The following is a 24,474-nucleotide window of genomic DNA, read 5'->3' as shown; positions in this document are numbered from 1 at the left end:
GCTACGTACGGTTAAGAGTTAACCTACAAAGGGATTCCGAATCACACGATCGAGAAAGAGCGGTCGGCTTGAAGCTAGACCAAATATCGTGAGGCAAAGGGAATAGCATGTATATTATGTTGTGATGGTTCGTCTGATATGATCTTCGTGTGCGTATAGGAGTTGGCACGTCTTGCTAGAGGCCGCTACCGACTATTGGGCCGAGTAGGAGTACTCGGGCCATGTCTATACGTATCCGAACCCATAGGGTCGCACACTTAAGGGGCTGGAAGCCCAATTCGGATTTGATCCGAGTTGGATTAGGTTTAGGAGTACTAATGGGCCTCGGATCCAGAGGCCCATCAGGAACCCCTATAAATAGAGGGGTGGGGGCGCCCTAGGGTTTCACACCTTTTGGCTGAACACACTTGCCGCGCCTCCCACGCCCTCGCTTGTTGCAACTCGCGGAGCTAGCAGTCCGGCTTGCGACGCTTCCTCCCTGCACGTGTGGATACCTTGGAGGTGTTGCGCCTGCAGCACTTGGACGAGCCATCGACGAGCCGCCGACGAGCCACGACGAGCCGACGACGAGCCGCGGTACCGGAGGCGATCTTGCTACACGTGGACGAGCTGCTGAGGAGCTGCTGGACGTGATCGACTACGTACGACTACGTTGATCGACTACGTACGACTACGTGATCGTCTTCTCTGCACCGACGCATATCTACATCTTCCGCACCAGTAGTGCGTCGAGTGGTAATCCCGTGATCCTTATACGGCAGTTCTTCCTGGTTATACGCGGTAGAAAATTTTGATTTGCGCTAGCGTAGCCTACCTCGTATCTTAACAGCAAACACATCTGTACATGCAGCATACTAGCAGCAAACATCTTTGTTCCTGCAGAACACAATACTAGCAAACACCTTTGTACATGCAGCACTGCATTTAGCAAAATGTCGAGTTCTAAACACTAAAAAACTAGGCATTTAGGGACTCCATCACACTCTCATATATTTGACGGTCACAATTTAGGCTCTTTGGAAGCATGCCTAGGGCCTCCAGCCTATCTTTGTTAATGTGAGGGATCTTGTATTTGTTCCCTCCACTAGCCTTCATCACCTCAATCATGCAACCTTGCAGTGTTAGGAAAACATTTCTAATTGATCTGTGGTCATAGTTTTCATATTCATTCTTAACATTGGCAATTAAGTCATTCATATTGTTAGAGATCGTTGTGTATGTTAATGACTGTAGAGATGCAAAGAACCCCAGATCTAAGACATTCATATCAGGGGAGTTAGGAGGCTGGTTCATGAGGCGGATATCGAGCCCAATGTGGGCTACTGCTCGTGCAAATTCCTCATCATTAACTGGGATATGAGTCCTAGCATTGTCCTGCTGAATCCAAATAGTTTGGTGGCGTTGATCTCGAGGCCAACGATCTCTAATTGCTGGCAGGAGTTTAGTAATCATATAGGACCTTATTGTGGCTCTATCAACTTTCATTGTCTTGTTCACTGGTGTCCCCCTTGGTCTATTACCACTTCTTCTTTTTGCTGGTTCCTACAACAATTGACAAACATGTTAGCTTTGAAAGCAAATCATAGAAACTAATTGAAGCAAAAAAAGCACATAAGTTCAGGTACCTCTCTTATAAAAGGCCATATGCCTAGTTTGCCATCAAACGTGCAGTTCCCTTCATTATCATATTGAGGATTGGCTACTGCACAGAAGAACATTACCTTTTCAATGTAATTCTTGTTCCGCACAGTCCTATGTGGGTCCTCTTCATCATGAGTCATGTAGTAGGTCACATCTTTTCTTGTGCTGTTGAACCACTTCTCATCTTGGTGTATGATGTTCTTCATTTCATTGAACTTTGGCTGAGTTTGCAATGTACGCTGATCTAACATTGAAACACACCACCGCAGCCTTTCCTTTTTATTTTCTTCCTTTAAATATGGCTTCAATGAGTTAGAGTGCCGTCTTAGGAATCCATCTTTGAACATCTTATGGACTGTGGTTTTTTTCATACCTAGAGCTTGAGCTAGAGACCTTATGGTACACCTTCTGTGCAATGGAATGGTCTCTACTTGTGAGCTGTCGATTTCAACCTTTTTGCGGCCACAATTCTTGGGCTTTCTTGAACTAACATCAACCGGCAGTCCATTAGCACGACATTGTTTTGCTTGTCGCCAAATACGCCACACTACATGTCGATTGACATTAAATAATTCAGCAACCTCAGTTGTAGTGTTTCTCTTTAGTTTTCCTCGGTTGCTTTTCTCCAGCAATGCTTCATATATCTGTTGCCTTTGAGCTGTAGTATGATTCTTTGACTTTATCCTAAAATTTCCATTTGCTGGTTCATAATCTTCGTCACTGGAATCAGATAACTCTTCCTGATCAAAGACGATGTCTACCTCATTGGCATAGACGCCATACCCATGCATTTCCTCCATGGTTGGGATGTAGTCATCATTAACTACAAAAAAACATGCTGATTGTGTTCATTTGGAACTAAACAAATGCACATCCATTTGTTTTTAATCATCATAATCTACATTTATGGAACGTGAAATTTATTAAGAATTGATAGCTAAATGTACATTACTCGTATATTTTGCAGGAACTTCTCTACTGGACATGGTACTACATGCAGTGTGGGCATTGGATTAGGTACTATGTATGTAATTCTTCATTCTAAAGTCTCTACTGGACATGCTAATAAATGCAGTAATATTGTGTATGTTCATAGTGGTAAGAGAAGAACCACATTGACCCACTAATTCATCAAGAAATAAACCTTGAATATGAGATAAATTATGTCTAGTACAATCTGATTATGTGCTATAGCTTTCAATACAGTGTCATATAGTCCTTTGATTAAGTAATTCTACATTGAATTTATTCCTGAGCATGCATGTATGTACCTAATGACTCAGAAATAATCTTAACTTGTTTGCCATTGTATTTTCTACTAAGCAGTAATAAGAAACCATGTAGGCAAACTATGGAAGAAAATACATACAAACAAAAACACTTACAATGGTCTACATCTGGTTGACAGGAAGCATGTAAGTTGAGATCGAAAAGACCACCATAAAAATCAAAGTTACCATTTCCATCTGCACTAATTATTTCGTCTCCTGTAGCTATGTCATCATCTCCAACAAAAAAATGGAAAGGCTCTTCATCATGCGCAGGCTGCACATTAAGGTCTCGTATGGCTTCTCCTCCCCCATCTAGTAGGTGGTGTTCATCAAGAGCAGGTCAGTGCTGTAAGGTTGGTGTACTCCAAGAACTTAGATAAGTGAAGAGACAAGTACCTGGGCTGATTATTTGGTTTTGCCCTCCAGTAATCTCAACTCCAACAACATCATCTTGATGTGCATCATGGATCTGGAATAGATCAGCCTCATCTGCAGACTGCTTCTCGTTAAGGTCTGGTAAAGCCTCTCCCTCATCAGGTGGTGGATTGTTCAAATCTAAAGCCATGGACTCAGTGGAGGGGGGTGAAGAAAGATGGTGAGGCAGTCGTCGCCAGGCTTTTATAAGCCAAGGAAGGAGTAAATGGCGGCAGCTAAAAATTTGTAATAGTTGCTTTGAACCACTTAAAAATGGCGCCAGCTGAAATGGCGCTGGATGACTTTTCAAAGTTAAATTCAGCTTGAATTTGTTGGGTGGCGTGAGGTATTTGGCATTATTCAGTTTTAAAGATGGATGCTTTAATTGCCTGTGCATGCATGGTGTAACAAAAATATTTTTATTGTATTGATTGTGTACTTTGGTCTTAAGTGCAATCATTTCCACCGTCTGCAGTGGTAGCGTGAGTGCGCTGCAGAGAATTGTGGGAATTGTGTTTATAGGGGCATATGCGTCATTTTATCTCTACCTTAGTGTTGCCTTGGAATGCTAGATTTGCAATCTTTCACGGACGGAGGGAGTAACAAATATTCCATCTGTGTTCCGGAGAAATCCGTGTGACTCCTGAACCATGTCACCAACCACGATCAGACAGGTCAGTTTAATGAGTCTAAAATATATTAGTCCCTAGCACACATGTGTGAGTCACGTGCCATGATCAGTTCTATATATGAGATCAATTCCAATCTGATCATGTGGGTTAACAGCCTGCAGAGCCGATCCTGCATAACAAACCCAGCTTTTCCGCCGTGCTGTACCCGGATCAAACATGTACGTACATAATAAATATTCCAGTAAGTAGATCTCAACTTGTTCCTCTACTATATTCCAGCACAAACGTCCTCGGCACCTCGAGTACAAATTCCTCGAGTTAGATTCCGCAACAATAATTCCCATGTCACTCGCATCAATAAATAATTCCACATTGAGGTGAATATATATATATATATATAATGACCATAATATATGATATGAAATAAATGTTGATAGCCACAAATAAAAAATCCAACAGCTTGGCTCTATTTTGGCATGAATTTGTACAGGTTTGGTTAAGAAAATGTACAGAGAGATATATTGATGTAGAAGTCCAGGAGCATGCCGACGGACCAAAATGGCGACTGACATGTGTATATGGTGAACCACGGGTACAGGACAGGAAACATGTGTGGGAATTGCTCCAACGGTTGAAGAAATTATCCAATTTACCCTGGTTGGTTATAGGTGATTTCAATGAAGCAATGTGGGGCTATGAACATCTTTCTGTCTCCCCAAGATCAGAGCAACAAATGCAACATTTTTGTGATTCCCTGAGCACCTGCAATCTTTCTGATCTGGGTTTTCATGGTGTGCCACATACTTATGATAATAGGCAAGGGGGGAGGAAAAATGTGAGAGTCAGGTTGGATCGTGCTGTAGCAGACTGTTAGACAGATTGTATAGGCTGGCCCTATGGGCCTGGTGCTGGCCGCACAGGCCTGTTGCCATGCGCCGCCCCTAGGGTTTAGGTAGATGTTTCTACGAACCTTGAAAACCCTAGCCTATATATGTAACACCGGTGCTTTGCATCAATCAATCTACTATTTCCCGAGCCATATTGCCATATTACTTTCATGGTATCACGAGTCCGGGCTACCGCCTTAATTCACCTTATGTTGCCCTAAGCCCCGTGAGCTACCCCCTTGGCTACGCCACGAGTCCGAGCTACTTCTGTGAAGGATCTGGAGTCTCGAAGAGTTCTCGCCAGGTGATATAGCTCCGGCCCCCTCTACCTACTTTGCTAGCCCACCGCCTCTGCGCTCGTCGCCGGTCCCTCCTCGTCGCTGTGGCACCTGTGCCTCGGTCATCCCAGTCATGAGGCCCTATCTAAGCCCATGATCTCCTTTTGTCATAAATATATTAGCCCTTCGCTTTGTCATGCGTGTCAGTTAGGCCGTCATGTTCGGCTTCCGTTTCATGCCTCCACCTCACATGCTGCTAGCAATTTTGATCTTATACATTGTGACCTGTGGACGTATCCCATCGTTAGTATTTACAGGTTTAGATACTACTTGGTTATTCAGGATGATTGCTCCCATCACTTGTGGACTTTTTCCTTGGTCTTGAAATCTGACACGTTTTCTACTCTGGCTAATTTCTTTGCTCATGTGGCCACTCAGTTCGGTGCTAAGAACAACGGGCACAAGTTTGACAACTCCAGTACCCGCACGTTCTTCCTCACCCATGGCGTGCACCTGCACATATACTATCCCTACACCTCCTCCCAAGATGGTAAAGTTGAGCACATCATTAGATCCACGAACAATGTTATCCGCTCCCTGTTGTTCCAGGCTAGCATGCCGCCATCCTACTGGGCTAAGACCCTCGCTACTGCCGCATACCTCCTCGACATCCTCTCTACCAAGGCGCTTCAGTTCGCGACACCGCATTTTGCGCTTCATGGGAAATTACCATCCTACGATCACTTGCGCGTCTTCGGGTGCTCCTGCTACCCAAACCTGTCTGCCACGGCCAGCCACAAACTCGCTCCCAGGTCCACTCTCTGCATTTTCCTTAGCTACTCTCCCCACCACAAAGGATACTGCTGCCTTCATCTCACATCCAACCGTGTCATCATCTCTCGCCATGTCATTTTCGACGAGATAGCTTTTCCCTCTGCGGGACAGTCGCCCTCTCCATCGGCTGCAAACTTTGGTTTCCTGGATGAGTTCACTAACACTGTGCTGGCCCCAATAGGACTGTCACAGGTTTTTCTGCCTGCAGGAGCTCCCGATGCCCATACTGCATAGCCACGTGCGGCCTCCCCCGCATAGCCACATGTGGCCAGTGCTTCGCCAGCTAACGTGGCCTCCGCCAGTTCCTAGATGGCCCTCGCCGACCCCCTGGTGGCTCCGGTGCTCTTTGGCGACTTCACGCCAGTCCCTGCGGCACCCTCCGGACACATGCTGGCCATAGCTAGCCAGTAGGTGGCCACGCCACCACCCGCCAGTCTCGCCGACAGCTGCCTACCGGTCTTAGCTGGTCCGCAGGTGATCATGTCACCAGCCGCCGGCCCCTTGGCACCCGTCGGCCTGTTGGTGACTCCTCTACGCCACCACTACACTCGTCGTCCTCCGATCGCCCCGGCGCACCCCGCTACGCCCGCTCTGGCACCTTCTGCTGCGCCCACTGCTACTGCTCCACCCTTGCTACCCCGATGGGCCGTGCCAGTTTCCCCCGTGAGGAACCAACACGCCATGATGACATGTTCCAAGCACGGTTTCCGTCCTCCAGCTCTGTACCATGCTGCCCTGTTATCGCTCATGACGAAGCCCTTCCGCAGCACCTTCACCGATCCCAATTGGCGGGCTGCCATGGAGGACGAACATGCTGCCCTCCTGCAGAACCACACGTGGGACTTGGTTCCTCGTCCTCGCGCGCCAACATCGTCTCTGGTACATGGATCTTTAAGCACAAGTTCCTGTCTAACGGCTCGCTAGAATGATATAAGGCTTGGTGGGTTCTTCGGGGTTTTACTCAGTGGCCAGGCGTTGATTTTGAGGAGACTTTCAGCCCCGTTGTGAAGCCTGCCATAGTCCGCCCCGTTGTCTATTCATTAGTTCAATGTGAAGAATGCGTTTCTTCATGGCACTCTGTCGGAGACCATCTATTGTGCTGAACCCGCTGGTTTCACGAATCCCGCCCACCCTGACTTTGTCTGTCAGTTGAACAGGTCCCTGTATGGCCTTAAGTTGGCCCCTCGGGCATGGTACAGTTGATTTGCAGCATACCTGGTGACTCTTGGTTTCGTGGAGGTCAAGTCAGATACTTTGTTGTTTGTCTACGGCCGTGGCACTGATCTGATTTACCTGTTGCTATATGTTGATGATATTGTGCTTATAGCCTCCTCCCTAGACCTTCTTCGGCACACCATCCTAGCTTTGCAGCAGGAGTTTTCCATGAAGGATCTTCGGGAGCTGCATCACTTCTTGGGGATGCGAGTTCAGCACAGTGGCACTGGTCTTCTCCTCTCCTAGCGACAGTATATGCTCGACATCCTCGACCATGCTGGTACAATAGATTGCAAGCCTTGCTCAACTCCAGTGGATACTAATCCTAAGCTAGCGGTTGATGGTCCACCTGTGAAAGATACCTCTGGTTTTCGCAGCATCGCTGCTGCTTTGCAGTATCCGACTTTCACCAGGCCTGACATCACCTACGCTTTTTAACAAGTGTGCTTGTTCATGCATGACCCACGTGAACCACACCTGGCTGATTTGAAGCGGATTCTTCGGTACATTCAAGGCATGTGGATCTTGGCTTGCTGCTGCGCTCGTCTCCCAGTGCTGAGTTGATTGTGTACTCCGACACTAACTGGGCAAGCTGTCCTAAGACCCGAAAATCCACTTCTAGTTATGCGGTTTTCTTTGGTGACAACTTGGTGTCATGGTCTTCGAAGTGTCAGAACATTGTATCCCGATCTAGTGCTGAAGCTGAGCACCGCGCCGTTGCTAATTGTGTTGCTAAAGCTGCATGGCTGCGCCAGCTTCTAGTTGAGCTACATGCTCTACCTCGGCGTGCCTCCTTGGTCTACTGCAACAACATCAATGTTGTTTACATGTCCTCCAATCCGGTCCAACACTAGCGCACCAAACACATTGAGATTGATCTTCATTTTGTCCGGGAGCACGTTGCCACTAGTGTTGTTCATGTCATGCAGGTGCCATCCTCTTTGCAATATGCTGACATCTTCACTGAAAGACTTCCTTCATCGGTGTTTTCAAAATTCCGGTCCAGTTTGAATGTCTGGCGACCCGACAATCACACTGCGGGGGGGGGGGGGGGGGGGTGGAGGGGTGTTACATAGATTGTATAGGCCGGCCCTATGGACCTTGGGTGCTGGCCGGACAGGCCTGTTGCCATGCGCCACCCCTAGAGTTTAGGTAGATGTTATCCTATTAGGCTAGGATCTCCTGATTGGTGGTGTTTGTATAAACCCTGGAGACCCTAGCCTATATATGTAACCTCGGTGCTTTGCATCAATCAATCTACTATTTCCCGAGCCATATTGCTTTCACAGACCCATCCTGGAGAGATGTTTTTGGACAAGCAACTGTGCACCATCTAGTGTCATCAAGGTCTGATCACTGCCCAATTTTGATTCTTATGGAGAAGGAAGTGTGGCAACCAAGGCAAGGTAAACCATTGAGATATGAGATCATGTGGGAAAGAGAAGAATGTCTACCAGATGTAATCAAAGAAGCATGGCTCAGCACAAGCAGGAGAGGTAATCTTGGTGAAATTTCACTATCTCTACAAAAAGTCATGTGCAAATTGAAGAAGTGGAGTTCTGAACATTTTGGTTCAGTTAAGAAAGAATTAGAGGAATGGAGGACAAAGTTGGAACACTTCCAACTAAATTACATGGAAGACAAAAGGACGGAGATGAGGCAGGTCATGGATAGAATGGATGAAATTCTATATCGGGAAGACATGATGTGGTTGCAAAGGGCAAGAATTGATTGGCTAAAAGAGGGGAACAGGAATACAAAATATTTTCACTGAAGGGCTGTGTGGCGATCACGTAAAAATAAGATCAGAAGGCTGAGAAAAGCGGATGGGCACTGGTGTACCAATGGAAATGAATTGGCGCAATTAGCGACTGACTTTTTTCGTGACCTGTATAAGAGAGATATAAGTTTGGACCCTGCCATCCTCCTCAACCTCTTGGACAGTGTTGTGACCGAGGAAATGAATGAAAGTTTGTGTAGACCGTTTTCAGCAGAAGAGATCATAGATGCTTTATTTCAAATTGGACCAATAAAGGTCCAGGACCAGATGGTTTCCCAGGCCGTTTCTTCCAACGTAATTGGGCAGTACTAAAGGAGGATGTCATTACAGCAGTGCAAGCTTTTTTTCAATCTGAAGTAATGCTAGAAGGGGTAAATGATACACTTATTGTTCTTATACCAAAGACAAATGTAACGCCCGCAAAATTCACCAACTGGAATCACTCGCAATCGTTTTCAAAACCTTTCACCGCTTGACCTCTCAAAAATCCCATCTTCCCGGCGAATTCGCTGTCCCGGCACTAAAGCCGACCGCCATCCGTTCCTTTTTCCTTTCCTCTCCGCGAGTCACAACGCGTGCCAAACAGAAGACCGCTGCGCATGCCCGCGACCATTTCCGCAGTCGTCGTCGTCTCTCTCTTTTTCTTCATCTCTTTTTCCCTCTCCCTTTTTCTCCTTTTCTTTTTCCTTCTCACTTCCTTTCTATTTTTCTCCCTTTCTTTCTACCTCTACCTACCACGTCTGGCTCCTTCCGTGCCCCTCCGAGCGCGTGCCGCCTGGCACCCCAGCACCTGGCGCCTGACCCCGCACGCTCCTCCCTGGCGCACGCCGCCTGGTCCCCCCAGCGCCTGTCCCTAGCCCGCGCCCACCGCTCGCACTCGCGCCTCTTAGCCGCGCACCAACGTACACTACTAGAGAACTGACTTTCGATGCGCCCCCTTTTAATCCCGGTTTAAAGTAGGCCCGGTATAAAAGGGGTAAGCGGAGCTTTACTCCCGGTTGGTATTTATAACCGGAACTAAAAGTCACATTTTGTCCTGGTTCAAAAATCAGCCACCCGTGGAGGACCCTTTAGTCCCGGGTGAAAAAATCAGCTACCCGTGGGAGACCCTTTTGTCTCGGGTGGTAAGAATAACCCAGCCTAAAGGTCACCCTTTTAATCCCGGTTGGTGTTACCACTCGGGACTAAAGCTCACGACACCAACCGGGATAAAATGGGGTCTTTTATCCCGGTTGGAAACTCCAACCGGGATAAAAGGGTTCCTCACGGGTGGCTAAAAAAGAACTAAAGCCCTCGGACCCTTTTATCCCGGTTTGTAATACCAACCGGGATAAAAGGGGGTCTTTTATCCCAGTTGGTGTTTCCAACCGGGATAAAAGGTTCCCCCACGTGTGGCTGGGGCAGAACTAAATTCTTCGGACCCTTTTATCTCGGTTTGTAATACCAACTGGGATAAAAGGGGATCTTTTATCCTGGTTGGTGTTTCCAACAGGGATAAAAGGGTCCCCCACGAGTTAGTATAAAAGGATTGGATCCCCTATATAGTCAGATGTGGTGTGTAGGTGGGATGGCAAGGAAGCTATTGCGCGTGTGGGGAGGCCTCCCTAGGACCCCCGGGAATTTATTTATTTTTCAATTTTTTTGCAAAACCATTTATCCCGGTTGCTGTATCACGCCTGGCGTGGCAGCCCATTTAGTCCCGGTTGAGGGACCCGGGATAAAAGACACCCCCCTTTTGTCCCGATTGCTTTATCCCGGATAGTTGAGATTTGCACCTTTCCAACCGGGACTAATGCTCAGTTTTCTACTAGTGGTAGCGCATCGTGCCAGTGCCTCGCCGCTCCCGCGCACTAGCACCGGCCCCACCAGCGCACGCTGCCGCGTCGCGCCTGGCTTCAGCACGCACCCGCCTAGTGCGTTCCCCCGTGCCTTGGCTGACGCCGCACCCCAGCACCCCACGCGATTTCGTGCATGCCCGCCCCGGCCTTAGCTCCCGTACCGCTCCTGAGCGCCCACACCGTCCGCGCCACTATGACGCTGCGCCCTTTAGCCGAGGTCACCATGCCCGCCCAGCGCGCCCATCGCTGCGCTGCACCGACGCCTCGTCGCTCAGCGCCCCAGCCATGCCATCCACGCGCACCGCCGCTTGAGCACGCCATTGCGCCCCTGTTCGCCTCACCGCACGAACCCGGCCCCTCCACGCCATGCACGTGCAGCTCCACCTCACCACGCCACTGCCCTGTGCTCCGTCCTGTGCACCTCCTGTGTCCGAGTATCCCGGCCGCCATTAACTCCGCCCATTCCTATGAGATGCCCACTCCCCCTTGCCTCTAGCCTATAAAAGGAGCCCCCTCCACCCTCCACTCCACCACCAAGCTTTCCCGGCCAACTCCCCCTCACTCCCATGCTTCCAGCGCCGCTCCCGCCGTCTCCCGCCTGTCGCCGCAGAGCCGCCTCCTTGAGGTGCCCCAACCGGAGGTAAGGAGAGGAATCGAACCTCCTCAGCCTCCACTTCCCGGCCGTCACCGTGCCCCAGCGTCGCCTCTCCCCAACTAGTCGTCCCCGTCCTGTCACTACAAGGATTCACTTCTAATGCCAGGCCACACGATTGCAACACCAGTAATTTGGTTGCCATAGAATGGTTGCAATATGCGCCTATAATGCAACTTACTAAATGTGTTGTAATATGTGTGGTTTGTCGTTGCAACAGGCATGTGCTACTGCAACCATTTAAGAATTGTGTTGCAATTAGTTAGCATTATTGGCATGGCACTTTTGAGTTGCTTTAGTATTGATTTTTGTTGCAATTACTTGGTGTTATTGGAACTATATTGGATTTTGTTGCTTTTGCTTGTAACTATTGCCATGGTTGTTGTGGGTTGCAATAATCTTCTGTGGTGTTGCAATTGCTAGGTGGTTATTGCAACAAGAATTCTGAATGGATGCAATAGCATGTTCCTATTGCCACGGTTTTTTAGGTTGTAATAATCTTCCGTGGCATTGCAATTATTAGATACTTATTGCAACTACAATCCTAAATGGACGCAATATCATGTTACTATTGCCACAGTTTTTGTATGTTGCTATAGACTAAAGTATTTGGTGGACCTTTCTATGCCTAGGGCCCACCAATGTTAACATGCCTTATATGATCATCCATCCCTTCTTCACTCGATCGGCTCATGCTCTATCTCTTGAGAAACGCCAGCGCCCTAGACGTGATAAGCTGGTGCGCTAGGGGTCATCGTGTGGAAATACCGACCCGTCATCTAGAGGTCAACGCGTGCCCATCATCATCATAGTAGGCTGACACCCTAAGGGTTGTCATGCAAACATCAAGGCTCATCATCCCATCAATAGTAGGCTAACGCCCATCGTCAGGCAGCGAGCACCCATCATCAAGAAGCTCCAGCCTTTGGGTGTGCAAGGGCCCAACAACAGGCATTGTGTGGCAACCCCTACTGTCATACATGATTGTGCAGGAAATCAACACCAATAGTCAACAACTAGAGAATGACAAAAAGAAACGCCCATGATTATCAAGACGCCTTGGCAAGACCAATTAGGATTAAGTTGGAATAGCTAACCTATCAGCTAGAGTGCCACATGTAAATAATGTTATGTACACCATCTAAATGTAAGTGTTTGATATAAAATTACTGAGTAATATATAAATTTCCTTATAGAATTAATAAAAAATTCAAGTGGTAGAATCAAATCAGAAATATATTTACATGCTCATACACATCTCACAACCATCTGCTTGGATAATCTATGAAATATATAGGAGTGCAATGTGTACTCCTCCGTCCCTAAATATCTATCGTTCTCACTTCCTGAGAAATGACTTTGATTAAATTTATATAAAAAATATTAATATTTCCGATACATAATTGATATCATTAGATAGATCTTTTAATCTAGTTTTTTAATAAATTTATTTAGAGATACAAATGCTGCACGTATTTTCTACAAATCTAGTCAAACTTGTGGTATGAAAACCAGAAATGACAGATAATAAGTAATAGAGAGAGTAATGCATTGAGCACTTCTCTTGGCATGAGCTGTCTCGATCCTATCAACTGTCTAATCAAGTGGCGTCAAGTAATTCTTTCTTTGTGAATACATAGACAGTTTGGAGCACTTTCTGCCATGTGTTCCATGTTGCATTGGCCTATCCGCCGGAGTGAGCACTCAGTGGCCAGAAGATCATCTCCTGCTAAGTCCTGTCGCGAGCTTGAAGCCTATTATCCAACAGAAGGTTACGACGTAGGAAACTATTAGTTGATGAGTACAATACACATAGAAATACCAAGATGAAATATCAAGAACAACAATCAGTTGCATTAGGTGATAGATGTTGGGGATCGCCCAAAAGCATAGCCACCCTCGAGGTCGGTCGAACCAAGCAACACCACGGATCCTCGCAAAGCTCACAGCTTTGGGAATAATTTCCCGGTTTCGGGTGCCATGTGACGCTCCAAGCTGAAGGTAAGGTGAATCGACATTTTTCCTAACCTGATAATCTTGCTTTAGCGTCAATGTGCAGGAAGGAAGACAAGCGCAACCGAGGTTGAGCGAGCTTGGGGTGAGCTGTTGAGGACAACGCGATGCTTGAAGCTCGCTTAGGCCAGTAGCCTCGGGAGGAAAATCACCGGCGAGAAGGCCAAGGCGCCCGAGGTCAGGCTGGGCCTCAGCTGCAAAGCTGGGAAACACGATGGCGTGAGCAACAAAAGGAGCGCAAATCACGGAGCCTAGTGAGAGTGGAAATCACGAGACTGTCAGAATAGCTCTAAAAATGTGACAACACGATGACATGAGCAACAAAAGGAGTGCAAAAGGCCGTTGAAGTTCTTTCCATCCTTCTTCTTCGCCTTGCGGTCGTCATCCTCCTCACTTGAGCTTGAGTCGGTGTGGTCGTCGGTGTCGGAGTCGATGTCACTGAGGGAGGCGATGAAGGCGCGTGCTTTGGCCTTCTTGCGGTACTCCTTCTCACGATCGGTGTACTTTCTTCTTCTTCTTGGTGCCGTGCTTGTTCTTATGCTTGTTGTAGTCATACTCGCTCCTGGTCTTGTTCTTGTCGGGGCAGTCGGCGGCAAAGTGTCCTGGCTTGCCACATTCGAAGCAGTTGTTGTTGCTTCTTCGCCGGTTCTTGCGGTTGTCATTGAAGTGTATGAACCGCCTTGTGATCAAGGCGAGCTCATCATCATCAAGGACCTCCATTTGCTCCTTTGAAACAGAAACCAAAGAAGACAAGGCAAACGACATAGAAGAAGAGTTACTCAAAGCCTTAGGCTGTCCAGAGCCAGACATGAGAGCCATACTACTAGGATCAGTAGGGCTCCCTTGTCTTGCTCGGAGCCTCTTGTCAACTTCAGTGGACTTCAACTTGGCAAAGAGTTCATCAGTGGAAAGCATTTCGTAATTTGGTGACTCGATGATTGCATCAACCTTAATACCCCACACCTCATGATCCAAAGCATGAAGGAGCTTCAAAGCTCTATCATGATCGGTGTAGGGTAGAACGGTGATGTTTGTTTTCATCTTGTTCACGATAGCCAAGAATCGCTGAAACAAAGCATCGGCAGACTCGCCAGGCAAATGAACAAAGTTCTCATACTCACGCCTGTAGGTCTCAAAGAGCCTAGCCTTCACTTGGCTGTTCCCCTCATGGAAACTCTAAAGTCGGGACCAAATCTCATGAGCAAGAGTGAGATCCTCGACTCGATCGAACTCAGCACGACTCAGACTCACAAACACGATATCCACCGCCTTATTGTTGGTGTGATACTTATCTCTGTCATCTTGAGTCACAGGAATCACATACTTCACATCCTGAGTGATTTCTCAAACCCCTGCTCCCTTACTATTAAGATGGGCTCTCATGCGAGTTTTCCAGTATCGATAGTCAGAGCCATCAAAGTAAGGCGCAACGGTTGAGGAAAAACGCTCAGAGGTCGCCATCTTGGGTTTCGAAACCGATTATGGTATGGAGAAACCTTTACCGGCTCTGATACCAATTGAAGGACCGGAAAGGCGACCAGAGGGGGTGAATGGGAGCCGATTCAAATTTTCTCCAAGAACTTCAGCTAAAAACCCACAAGCCCCTCTTCTAGCAAAATCAAGTCCACTTAGCTATGCACAAGCTAATGAACCTAGGAACCCAATTTGAGAATAGCGGAAGAAAGAAAGACTCCAAACAAGCTCCGAAAGACAAACTTTGAAAACCAACATCTCTGTGCGGAAAAATCTGGAGGAAGCTTCGGAAAATTCCGGACGTGCGGAAATTTCCGGAGAAACCTTCGGAAATTTCCGGAGGTCCGGAGATTTCCGGAATTCCAAAACAGCCTGCGTGAAGGTGGAAGAAAAATCCGAAACTTGATCAAACAACCTCCAAAAATCACGAAATTTTAACCATAGCTTTTCAACAACATAACAAACATATTCGCAAAATATATCCTCAAAAAGATTAGCCAAACAAAGGGAATTAAAAATCTTGTGAAGAACACCGCTTTTTCAACCCTAGAACTTGAATCGCCCCAATCTATGAACTCGTGAGGAGTTAGATGAATTCCTTTGGTGGAAAGGCTTCACTCACGTCCTAGTTCATATCCAAATGATCGGTTTGACCCAAGACTACCCAGAAATCACGAATCGAACAAAAACGTGAGAAGGGAAAAATAGGAGAAAACAAGAATGCGAAGAACACGATTGAGATTTCCACAAATCGTCATCCCCCAACACGCGGAGGACATGAGGAGGTTAGGGCCTCCATTCCCACAAGAAAATCTTCAGTTCAATACACGGATACAAGTTCAAATCATCCGCGGACCTCTAGAGAGAGACTAGAGAGAGAGGGAAAAACCAAATGAAAACTAGAGAGAGAGGTGGATGGATGAGAGGGTGGAGAGGTGATGAAAACTTCAGCCCCCCATCTCTATCTATAGGCATGGACAAAAGACTAAACTACCCCTAATAGCTACTACTAAGATAACTACCCACGCAGGGGCATTTTGGTCCAAGTTTTTGTTCATCCATCGGACGAACACGCCGCCTTCACGACTTTGCTTCACCTCGACACAAGCTTCGTGATGACACCACGTGCCCTCCTTCTCGAAGCTCCGGCCGCACCGGGCTCGCCCCCGGTTTTGAGGCCCAAACTGGAAAACCTGCCTACACGGTGGTTTTGAGGCCCAAACTACCCAAACCGTCGATCTTCGCTTGGCCACCGCGTGACCTCCTCGATGTCGACGCGTGTCCGATCTTCGCCAAACCTTTGATGCCTCCAAGTCGTTCGCTTCCAGCTCCCAGGCCGCCTACTTGACTTGCCTCCGTCCCGCTTGACTCGACCGACGCGTCTCCATCACCGTCATGTTCTCCTGTCGTTCCGTGCACCATGTGGACTGCCCATGACTCCACCCGGACTCCTTGGGTCCATCGGTCCAAGCCTACTTGCGTTCATCCTTCACCGCCCTTGGTCCATCGGCATGAACCTTTCGCTTGACCTTCACCGCATGCCGTCGGCCGTCACATCGCATCCTACACCTGCACATCACAAGCTAAGAGCAACATCAATCCAACACAATGTTGTCAATCACTCATCATCCAAGGGTGACCACCATTGGTCCTCAACAGGTAACGGCACAAAATATCCCCTCCCCTCTCCAAACGCACCTTGCCGGGTGGCCGCTGCGCCCTGCTCACCTGGATAGGAAGTCATCGTGCGCCCCTGGCCAGACGACCGCTGCACCTTGCAGGGTCGTGCACATGGGCGTGCAGCATGTACGACCGTATAGGGCCTTGGATTTAACTATTGCATATAGAGTTTTGTTGAGAGTTTTGTTAAGAGTTTTGTTAAGTGTGAAATCATGGAGAAGATTTATTATGAATATATATTTGAAGATTTTGTTTGAAAAGAACAATAAGAGAATGATGTTCTTCAAGCAAAGGTTATGCAAAAAGAGTGGATTATGTATTATTGTCATTGTATTTTTTACATCAGGAGGACCTATTTCAGTACTGTCCAAGATCATTTTTTTGCTATGTCTGAAAAATACTTATGTCTGATTCTTGGTGTTGACTGTTGAGTGGGAGAATATTCTTCTTTGATCTAGCAACCAGTTTAAGTTCTAAAAAATAAATGATATATTTAGTTGCATTCTTATTTGTCCCATGATCTGGTGGGATTGGTCCCTATGCTTATGTTTCTCATTATATTCTATGACAGCTCAGAACAAACATATGACAACCCTAGAAATCAGATAGATTTACTAAATTCAAGTCAAGATAGCAATCGAACACCACCTTTGAACCAACCATCACATGCTCAGCGTGAGAAACCACAGGGAGATATTATTGTGATTTTATTTTGAGGTTCAGTTCAGTTTTCCCTATGCAAATGATTTTGTTTAATCTCTTGCATTGAATATTGTTTCGATGGACAAGACTCCCAAAAGAGGAAGGCATGAGGTACTGTGTATTTTGGCAGTGAAGAATTTCAGGTTTGATGACATTTATTTTATTCTTGCCAATTGCACTTGATGAAATAAAGGCTATGTTTCGAGCATTGCACTATTTTTTTAGAATCAACTCCTTGTGCAGGGGATTAGTAGCAAGAATTCTTAGAATTGGCAATATCTAAAGATACCTCATCTGACAGGATCAAAGCTTTTTTCTCAGTGTAGCTTTAAGCAGGTAATAACTTCAGAAGCACATGTCCATGCTTCCTTACATTATGAAATATCGCTAATTTGTTACATTCTTGCCAAATTATTTCTTACATATTGTAAAGGTGTTTTGGTGTAGACATTATGCATATCTGCTGTAATTTGAACATGTAAATAGCATCATTTTTGTACTTTCAAACTCCACTCATGACTTTTCTAACCAAAATTGAAATGCAGGCTAACAAAGGTGGGGGGACAAATTGCAGAGGTTGCTGCTACAACAAACATGGGTGAAGAAAATGTAACTACAGAAAGTGAAGAAGTATCACATCAGCAGGTAGTTTGAGAACTGAAGAGTGTTTAATGTTGTCATGTGATAGTCCTTAGTATGGGGCCTAATTTTCCCTCTATCTATTGATTTACAGGAAAACCAGGATAGCAGCCCACCAAGAATAGATGATCTCTTTGATCAACTAAAAGGAGCCATGTATTCCTCCAAGATTGATCTAAGGTCGGGATATCATCAACTCAAGATTAAGGAGAGTGACATCCCGAAGACGGCCTTTGTTACCCGTTATGGTCAATTTGAGTTCACTGTGATATCTTTTGGACTAACTAATGCACCTACTTACTTCATGAATCTCATGAACAAGGTGTTTATGGATGAGTTAGATAAGTTTGTTGTAGTCTTTATCAATGACATACTTATTTACTCCAAAAGTGTCCAAAGCATGAGCAGCATTTACGGGTGGTGCTAGAAAAGTCGAGAGTGCACAAACTCTATGCCAAATTCAGCAAATGTGAATTTTGGCTTGAGAAAGTGGCTTTCCTTGGCATATTTTGACCAGCGAAGGAGTAGCGGTTGATCCCGAGAAAGTTGAGGCCGTTTCCAACTGGCAGCAACCAACCAATGTTAGTGAAACGAGAAGCTTTCTTGGTTTAGCTGGGTATTATCGGAGATTTATTGAAGGATTCTCCAAGATAGTTCCGGCACTGCTCAAGAAGGATAAGAAATTCACCTGGACAGAGGCATGTGAGAGAAGTTTCCAAGAGTTGAAGAAAAGGTTGATGACCGCCCCAGTGTTAACCTTGCTAGATATTCAACAGGACTTCATCATTTATTGTGATGCATCCTGACAAGGATTAGGATGTGTCCTTATGCAAGATGGGAAAGTAGTGGTATATGCTTCCCGCCAGCTTAAGCCTCATGAGAAAAATTACCCAACACATAATTTGGAGTTTGTAGCCGTAGTGCATGCCCTCAAGATTTGAAGGCATTATCTGATTGGAAATAAGTGTAAGATCTACACTGACCACAAGAGTTTGAAGTATATCTTCACCCAACCAGATTTGAACTTAAGGCAGAGAAGGTGGTAAGAATTGGTTTAGGATTATAATCTGAAAATCCATTACCACCCCGACAAAGCTAATGTGGTAGCTGATGCCTTAAGCAGAAAATCTTATGGGCAGCCCGGACGCAAGGATGCCTGTCTGCAAGAAGAAATGGCACAGTTAAATGTGCACATTGTTCCCCAGAATCACAGCCGCAAGCTGAGGGTTCAACCCACTCTGGAGGATAAAATCAGAGAAGCCCAAGGTTCAGATCAGGATTTAATGAAAATCCGCAAGCGAACTGGAGAAAATAAGGCCCCGAATTTCAGAGTGGATGGCAAAGGAACCTTGCGGTACAGAAATATAATTTGCGTACCCAAGGAAGGGGATTTTCAGCAGATCATTATGGATGAAGCCCATAACTCAGCATACTCAATCCATCCAGGAGCCACCAAAATGTATATGGACTTCAAGTAGAAGTACTGGTGGAATGGGATGAAGGTGAACATTGCCCAGTTCGTTGCCCATTGTGATACTTGCCAAAGAGTCAAGGCTGAGCATCAGAAGCCAGCTAGTTTATTGCAACCATTACCCATCCTAGTTTGGAAATGGGATGAAATTGGTATGGATTTTGTGGTTGGTTTGCCCAAGACTCAGAAGGGAAATGACTCCATTTGGGTAATAGTGGACTGACTCACTAAGGTCGCTCACTACTTACCCGTACGAACTTATTATGGCGGAGAAAAACTAGCTCAGCTCTATGTGAACAACATAGTAAAGCTGCATGGTGTGCCTAGCAGGATTGTTTCGGACAGAGGAACCCAATTTACCTCTAGGTTTTGGAGAAGTCTGCATAAAGCCATGGGCACCAAGTTGGATTTTAGTTCAGCTTATCATCCATAGACTGATGGCCAAACAGAGACAATAAATAAAATTATGGAGGATATGTTGAGGGCCTGTGTCCTTACCTATGGCAAGGACTGGGAATAGAGTTTACCCTATGTAGAGTTCTCATACAACAACAGTTATCAAGTCAGTTTAGGCATGTCGCCATTTGAGGCTCTCTACAGAACAAAGTGCAGAACCTCTTTGATGTGGTCAGAACTGGGTGAACGCACTTTAGTTGGACTTGCCTTTATAAAAGAGGCGGAAGACAGAGTGGCCGAAATCAGAGAGAAGTTTAAGGCAACGCAGTCTAGGCAGAAAAGCTACTCGGACAAGAGGAGATGAGAGTTGAGTTTCAATGAAGGAGATTTCATCTACCTCAAGGTCTCACCGATCCGAGGAACTCGAAGGTTTAAGGTTCAAGAAAAATTAGCCCCTCGGTATATTGGACTGTACCAGGTGCTAAAGAGAGTTGGAGCTGTGGGATACTGTATTCGGTTGCCCAAAGAAATGTCAGATATACACCCCGTGTTCCATGTCTCCCAGCTAAGGAAATGCTTGAGAGTACCTGAAGAGCAAGTACCGGTGGAAACAATGGATTTGCAGAAGGATCTTCGATATCAAGAGGTGCCTGTCAAAATCCTAGACACTGTCACCAGGAGGACAAGAAATTCAGTGGTACGAATTTGTTGAGTTCAATGGAGTAGTCATGGTGAAAAGGAAGCCACTTTGGAATGCGAAGATGCGTTGAAGAAAGAATTTCCCCATCTTTTCAGGATTCAGCCGAATCTCAAGGATGAGATTCAATTTAAGTGGGGTAGGTTTGTAACGCCCGCAAAATTCACCAACCGAAATCACTCGCTAAAAATCATTTTCAAAACCTTTCACCGCTTGAGCTCTCAAAAATCCTATCTTCCCAGCGAATTCGCCGTCCTGGCACTGAAGCTGACCGCTGTCCGTTTCTTTTTCCTTTCCTCTCCGCGAGTCACGCCACGTGCCGGACAGAAGACCACCGCGCGTGCCCACGTCCGTTTCCACAATGGCCTCTGTCTCTCTCTTTTTCTTCTTCTCTTTTTCTCTCTCCCTTTTTCTCCTTTTCTCTTTCCTTCTCTCTTCCTTTCTCCTTTTCTCCCTTTCTTTCTTCCTGTCGCATCTGGCTCCTTCCATGCCACCCCCAGTGTGCACCACCTGCCCCCCCAGCGCCTGGTGTTGGCCCTGCATGCTCCTGCCAAGCGCACGCTGCCTGCCCCCCCAGCTCCTGTCCTTGGCCTGCGCCCACCGCTTGCACTCGCGCCTCCTGGCCGTGCACCAGTGCAGCGCACCGCGCCAATGCCTCACCGCTCCTGTGTGCCAGCGCCAGCCCCTACCTGCGCCGGCCTTGCACACTAGCCCCACCCAAGCACACTGCCGCAACGCGCCTGGCTCCAGCACGCGCCCGTCCAGTGCGTTCCCTCGTGCCACCCCCACGCCTGGCCAACACCACACCCCAGCACCCCACGCGACGTCGCGCACGCCCGCCCCGGCCTCAGCACCCGCGCTGCTCCCCAGCACCCACGCTGCCCATGCCACCGCGATGCTGTGCCCTCCGGCCGTAGTCACCGCGCCCGTCCAGCGCGTGCCGCCTTGCCGCCCAGTGCCCCAGCCACGCCATCCATGCGTACCACCGCTCGAGCACACCACCGCGCCCCTATTCACCTCACCGCGCGAGCCCGGCACCACCACGCTATGCACGGGCCGCTCCACCTCACCACGCCACCATCCTGTGCACCTCCTGTGCCCGAGCATCCCGGCTGCCACTAACTCCGCCCATTCCTGTGCGCTTCCCGCTCCTCCGCGCCTTTGGCCTATAAAAGGAGCCCCCTCCACCCTCCACTCTACCACCAAGCTTTTCCAGCCAACTCCCCCTCGCTCCCATGCTTCCAGCGCCGCTCCCGCCATCTCCCACCCACTTCCGCGGAGCCGCCTCCTCGAGCTACCCCAGCCCGAGGTAAGGAGAGAAATCGAATCCCCTTGGCCTCCTCTCCGTTTTCCCCCCACTTCTCGGCCGTCGTCATGCCCCAACGCTGCCTCTCCCCAACCAACCATACCCCTCCTATTCCTCGCGAGATGTTTCTGTCTCGAGGAAGAAGAAAAGGTCATTTTGCATTTTGACCCATCAGCTTTTTCCTTTTTGCATCCAGACCCTCCCACCTCTCTCTTTCTCTTTCTCTTTTTCATCAGAGACCCTTCCACTTCCAAAAATATTTACAAGGAGATCCCTGACTCCTTACAAATAAGCCCTTGCTCCTCTGTTTAGCCCCTAAAACCACCTTTACCTCATCATTTTATGCGCCAAATCCCCTCTAATGAACCCCAAATTCAACCACATCATTCTCAAATATATTTCTGTCGAGTCATCTACAAAATCCCTAAACATACCCATCCTTTTCTATTTTTTGTTCACTCCCTCTCTTTGAGCTCAATAGGTAAAACTTTATTTTTCTTTTATTTAGTGTGTGCTTGCTTGTGTGTGCCGTAGATCGCGCAGTGACCGAGGAGGAGCATGAAGAGGAGCTTGAAGCCTAGTACCACAAACCGAAGCCTGAAGACTAGTACCACAAGCAAGAACTCCCGACTGACTTTGAGGACAGCAAGTCCAATCTCACCCTTTGATGCATATTATCCTAGTTTTTCAAACACAACCTATTGGCCTATTTTATAAAATTGCATATTGTTTTACTCCTGAAACACGATTGGATAACCACTCCTTGATTGCTATGATTATTCCTTGATGACCTAGAATTATCTCTAAATATGATTTCCTCTGTTTGGATGATAATTACTGCTAGAATGCTTAGGACCTTGTTACTCATTTTATTCGACTTCAAATATGACTACAATGTGTTTTTATCAAAGAGTAAAGGCGTGAGTGTTTTAAATGAGAAAAATAGGTTTTCGGGAAATAAAGGAAAGAAAATGCTTAGATGAGATGGATGGGTGTTTCTTGTGTGAAATGCCAAGTTGGGCTTGTACCTTTGTGGTTGAGCAGGTTGGGAGATATCCATCTTGTCATAGTTAAGAACTGAGTTGATGTGTCATCTTGCCTAACCCAATTTATCGTGCAATCACACGACCGTTGTATGCGGCAATGGCTTAGCATAAATCCCACTAGCTAGTCTGTTAGCCATCAGGAGAGCTGGTGAGCAACAGGAGACCATGGAGAATGAGTAAGATCTTTCTGACTTAGATCCCAATTCTTTGTTGGTAGGTCGTTAACCCCTTGGTTGCTTCCGTGTTGGCTAGTCAGGCTTAGCTAGGGTGGGTAATGGCTTTGATCAGATCCACACTGACACTAAGGTGATCGTGCTACGGTACCCTACTTGTGGCTAAAGTTTACAACTCTGCAGAGTTAAAATCTATTCGAATAGTCGTGTCCACAGCAATGGACGAGTTACGGCTTTGTCACATAACTAGCTTTTGGGAAATGGATGGTTTTCATGGTGTGTGTTGGATTTTGGAAGTGTCCGGCAGTTGTGCCATGAGCTACTGTGGACAAGGAGTCTGGTAGCATTAAAACTTGGATCCTTTGTGTAGGATCAACCCCACTTAATTATTCAGTTAGTAAAGAAATATTTTGCGAAAACCCTTTTGAAAATGAACTCTTGCATGTGTTGAAAAATCTAGCTTTATTGCAAATAAACCATAGCATTATCCTTGATTGACCTGTGCATATTCTTATATTATCCTCCTCCATGGATGGGGTTGGACTTGTTGAGTTTTTTTGTACGCACCCTTGTTTTGTTGCTTCTGAGGAAGACCCGGACTTCGTCGCCGAGGATTTCGAGTAGGAGGTCGCTTTCGCACCCAATACTGCCTGTGGTGTTGGCCTTTGCAAAATGCTTCGGCTGGCGCATACTCCCGAGTGCTGTCTTGGGTTCCTCTGGACAGTACCTTGCATCATTACCGTTGTTGTTTTACTTATCGTTTTCGGCGTGGCTTTTGCACCCGCTCCCTCAGGAGTTGTACGATTTATGAACCATCTGTTAAATAAATGTGTTAACAGCCTCCTGGGACAGATACTTGTATCATATTTAGTCTTTACTTATGTGGTGACCAGAAGTATTGAGAGATTTTCGGCCCATTAGCCTTTGTAATATCATTTATAAGGTAGTCTCTAAATGCCTTGTGAATCGTTTGCGGCCTATTTTAGAAGAAATAATTTCGCTGAATCAGAGCGCTTTTGTGCCACGGAGGATGATCACAGACAATGCTTTGATTGCATTTGAATGTATTCATGCCATCCAACATGGCAATACAAATGCACAAGAATTTTGTGCCTACAAGCTTGATCTGTCCAAAGCATATGACAGGGTTTACTGGGACTGACTACTTGAAAGGGGCTATGATCAGGTTGGGTTTTCAAGATCGCTGGGTAAACTGGGTCATGCAGTGTGTCACTACGGTATCATTCTCGGTAAATTTCAATGGTGTTCCACATGAAAAAATGTAAACCCACTAGAGGGCTTAGACAATGGGACCCTCTCTCCCCGTACTTGTTCCTTTTGGTTGCTAATGGTTTGTCCACACTGCTCAGTAAACAGGTTGCCAATGGTAACCTTCGAGCTGTGAGTTTTTTCTCGAACCTTCGAGCTGTGAGTTT

General features: G+C 46.8%; 1 protein-coding gene across 1 annotated transcript; it reads right to left on the bottom strand.

The window, feature by feature from the left end:
- Positions 1-957: 957 nt before the first annotated feature.
- LOC140223402 (uncharacterized) lies at positions 958-3,477 on the bottom strand. The gene is made up of 3 exons (XM_072295251.1): positions 3,309-3,477; positions 1,626-2,464; positions 958-1,542 (listed from the first exon to the last, which is right to left on the bottom strand). Exons 1-3 carry the CDS (start codon positions 3,475-3,477, stop codon positions 958-960), a joined length of 1,593 nt encoding a protein of 530 aa, XP_072151352.1.
- Positions 3,478-24,474: the final 20,997 nt, after the last annotated feature.

Source organism: Setaria viridis, chromosome 7 (genome assembly GCF_005286985.2).
Source record: "Setaria viridis chromosome 7, Setaria_viridis_v4.0, whole genome shotgun sequence".
Taxonomy (NCBI): domain Eukaryota; kingdom Viridiplantae; phylum Streptophyta; class Magnoliopsida; order Poales; family Poaceae; genus Setaria; species Setaria viridis.
Note: the sequence above shows the minus strand (reverse complement) of the source record. Positions and strands in the feature narration are given on the sequence as shown.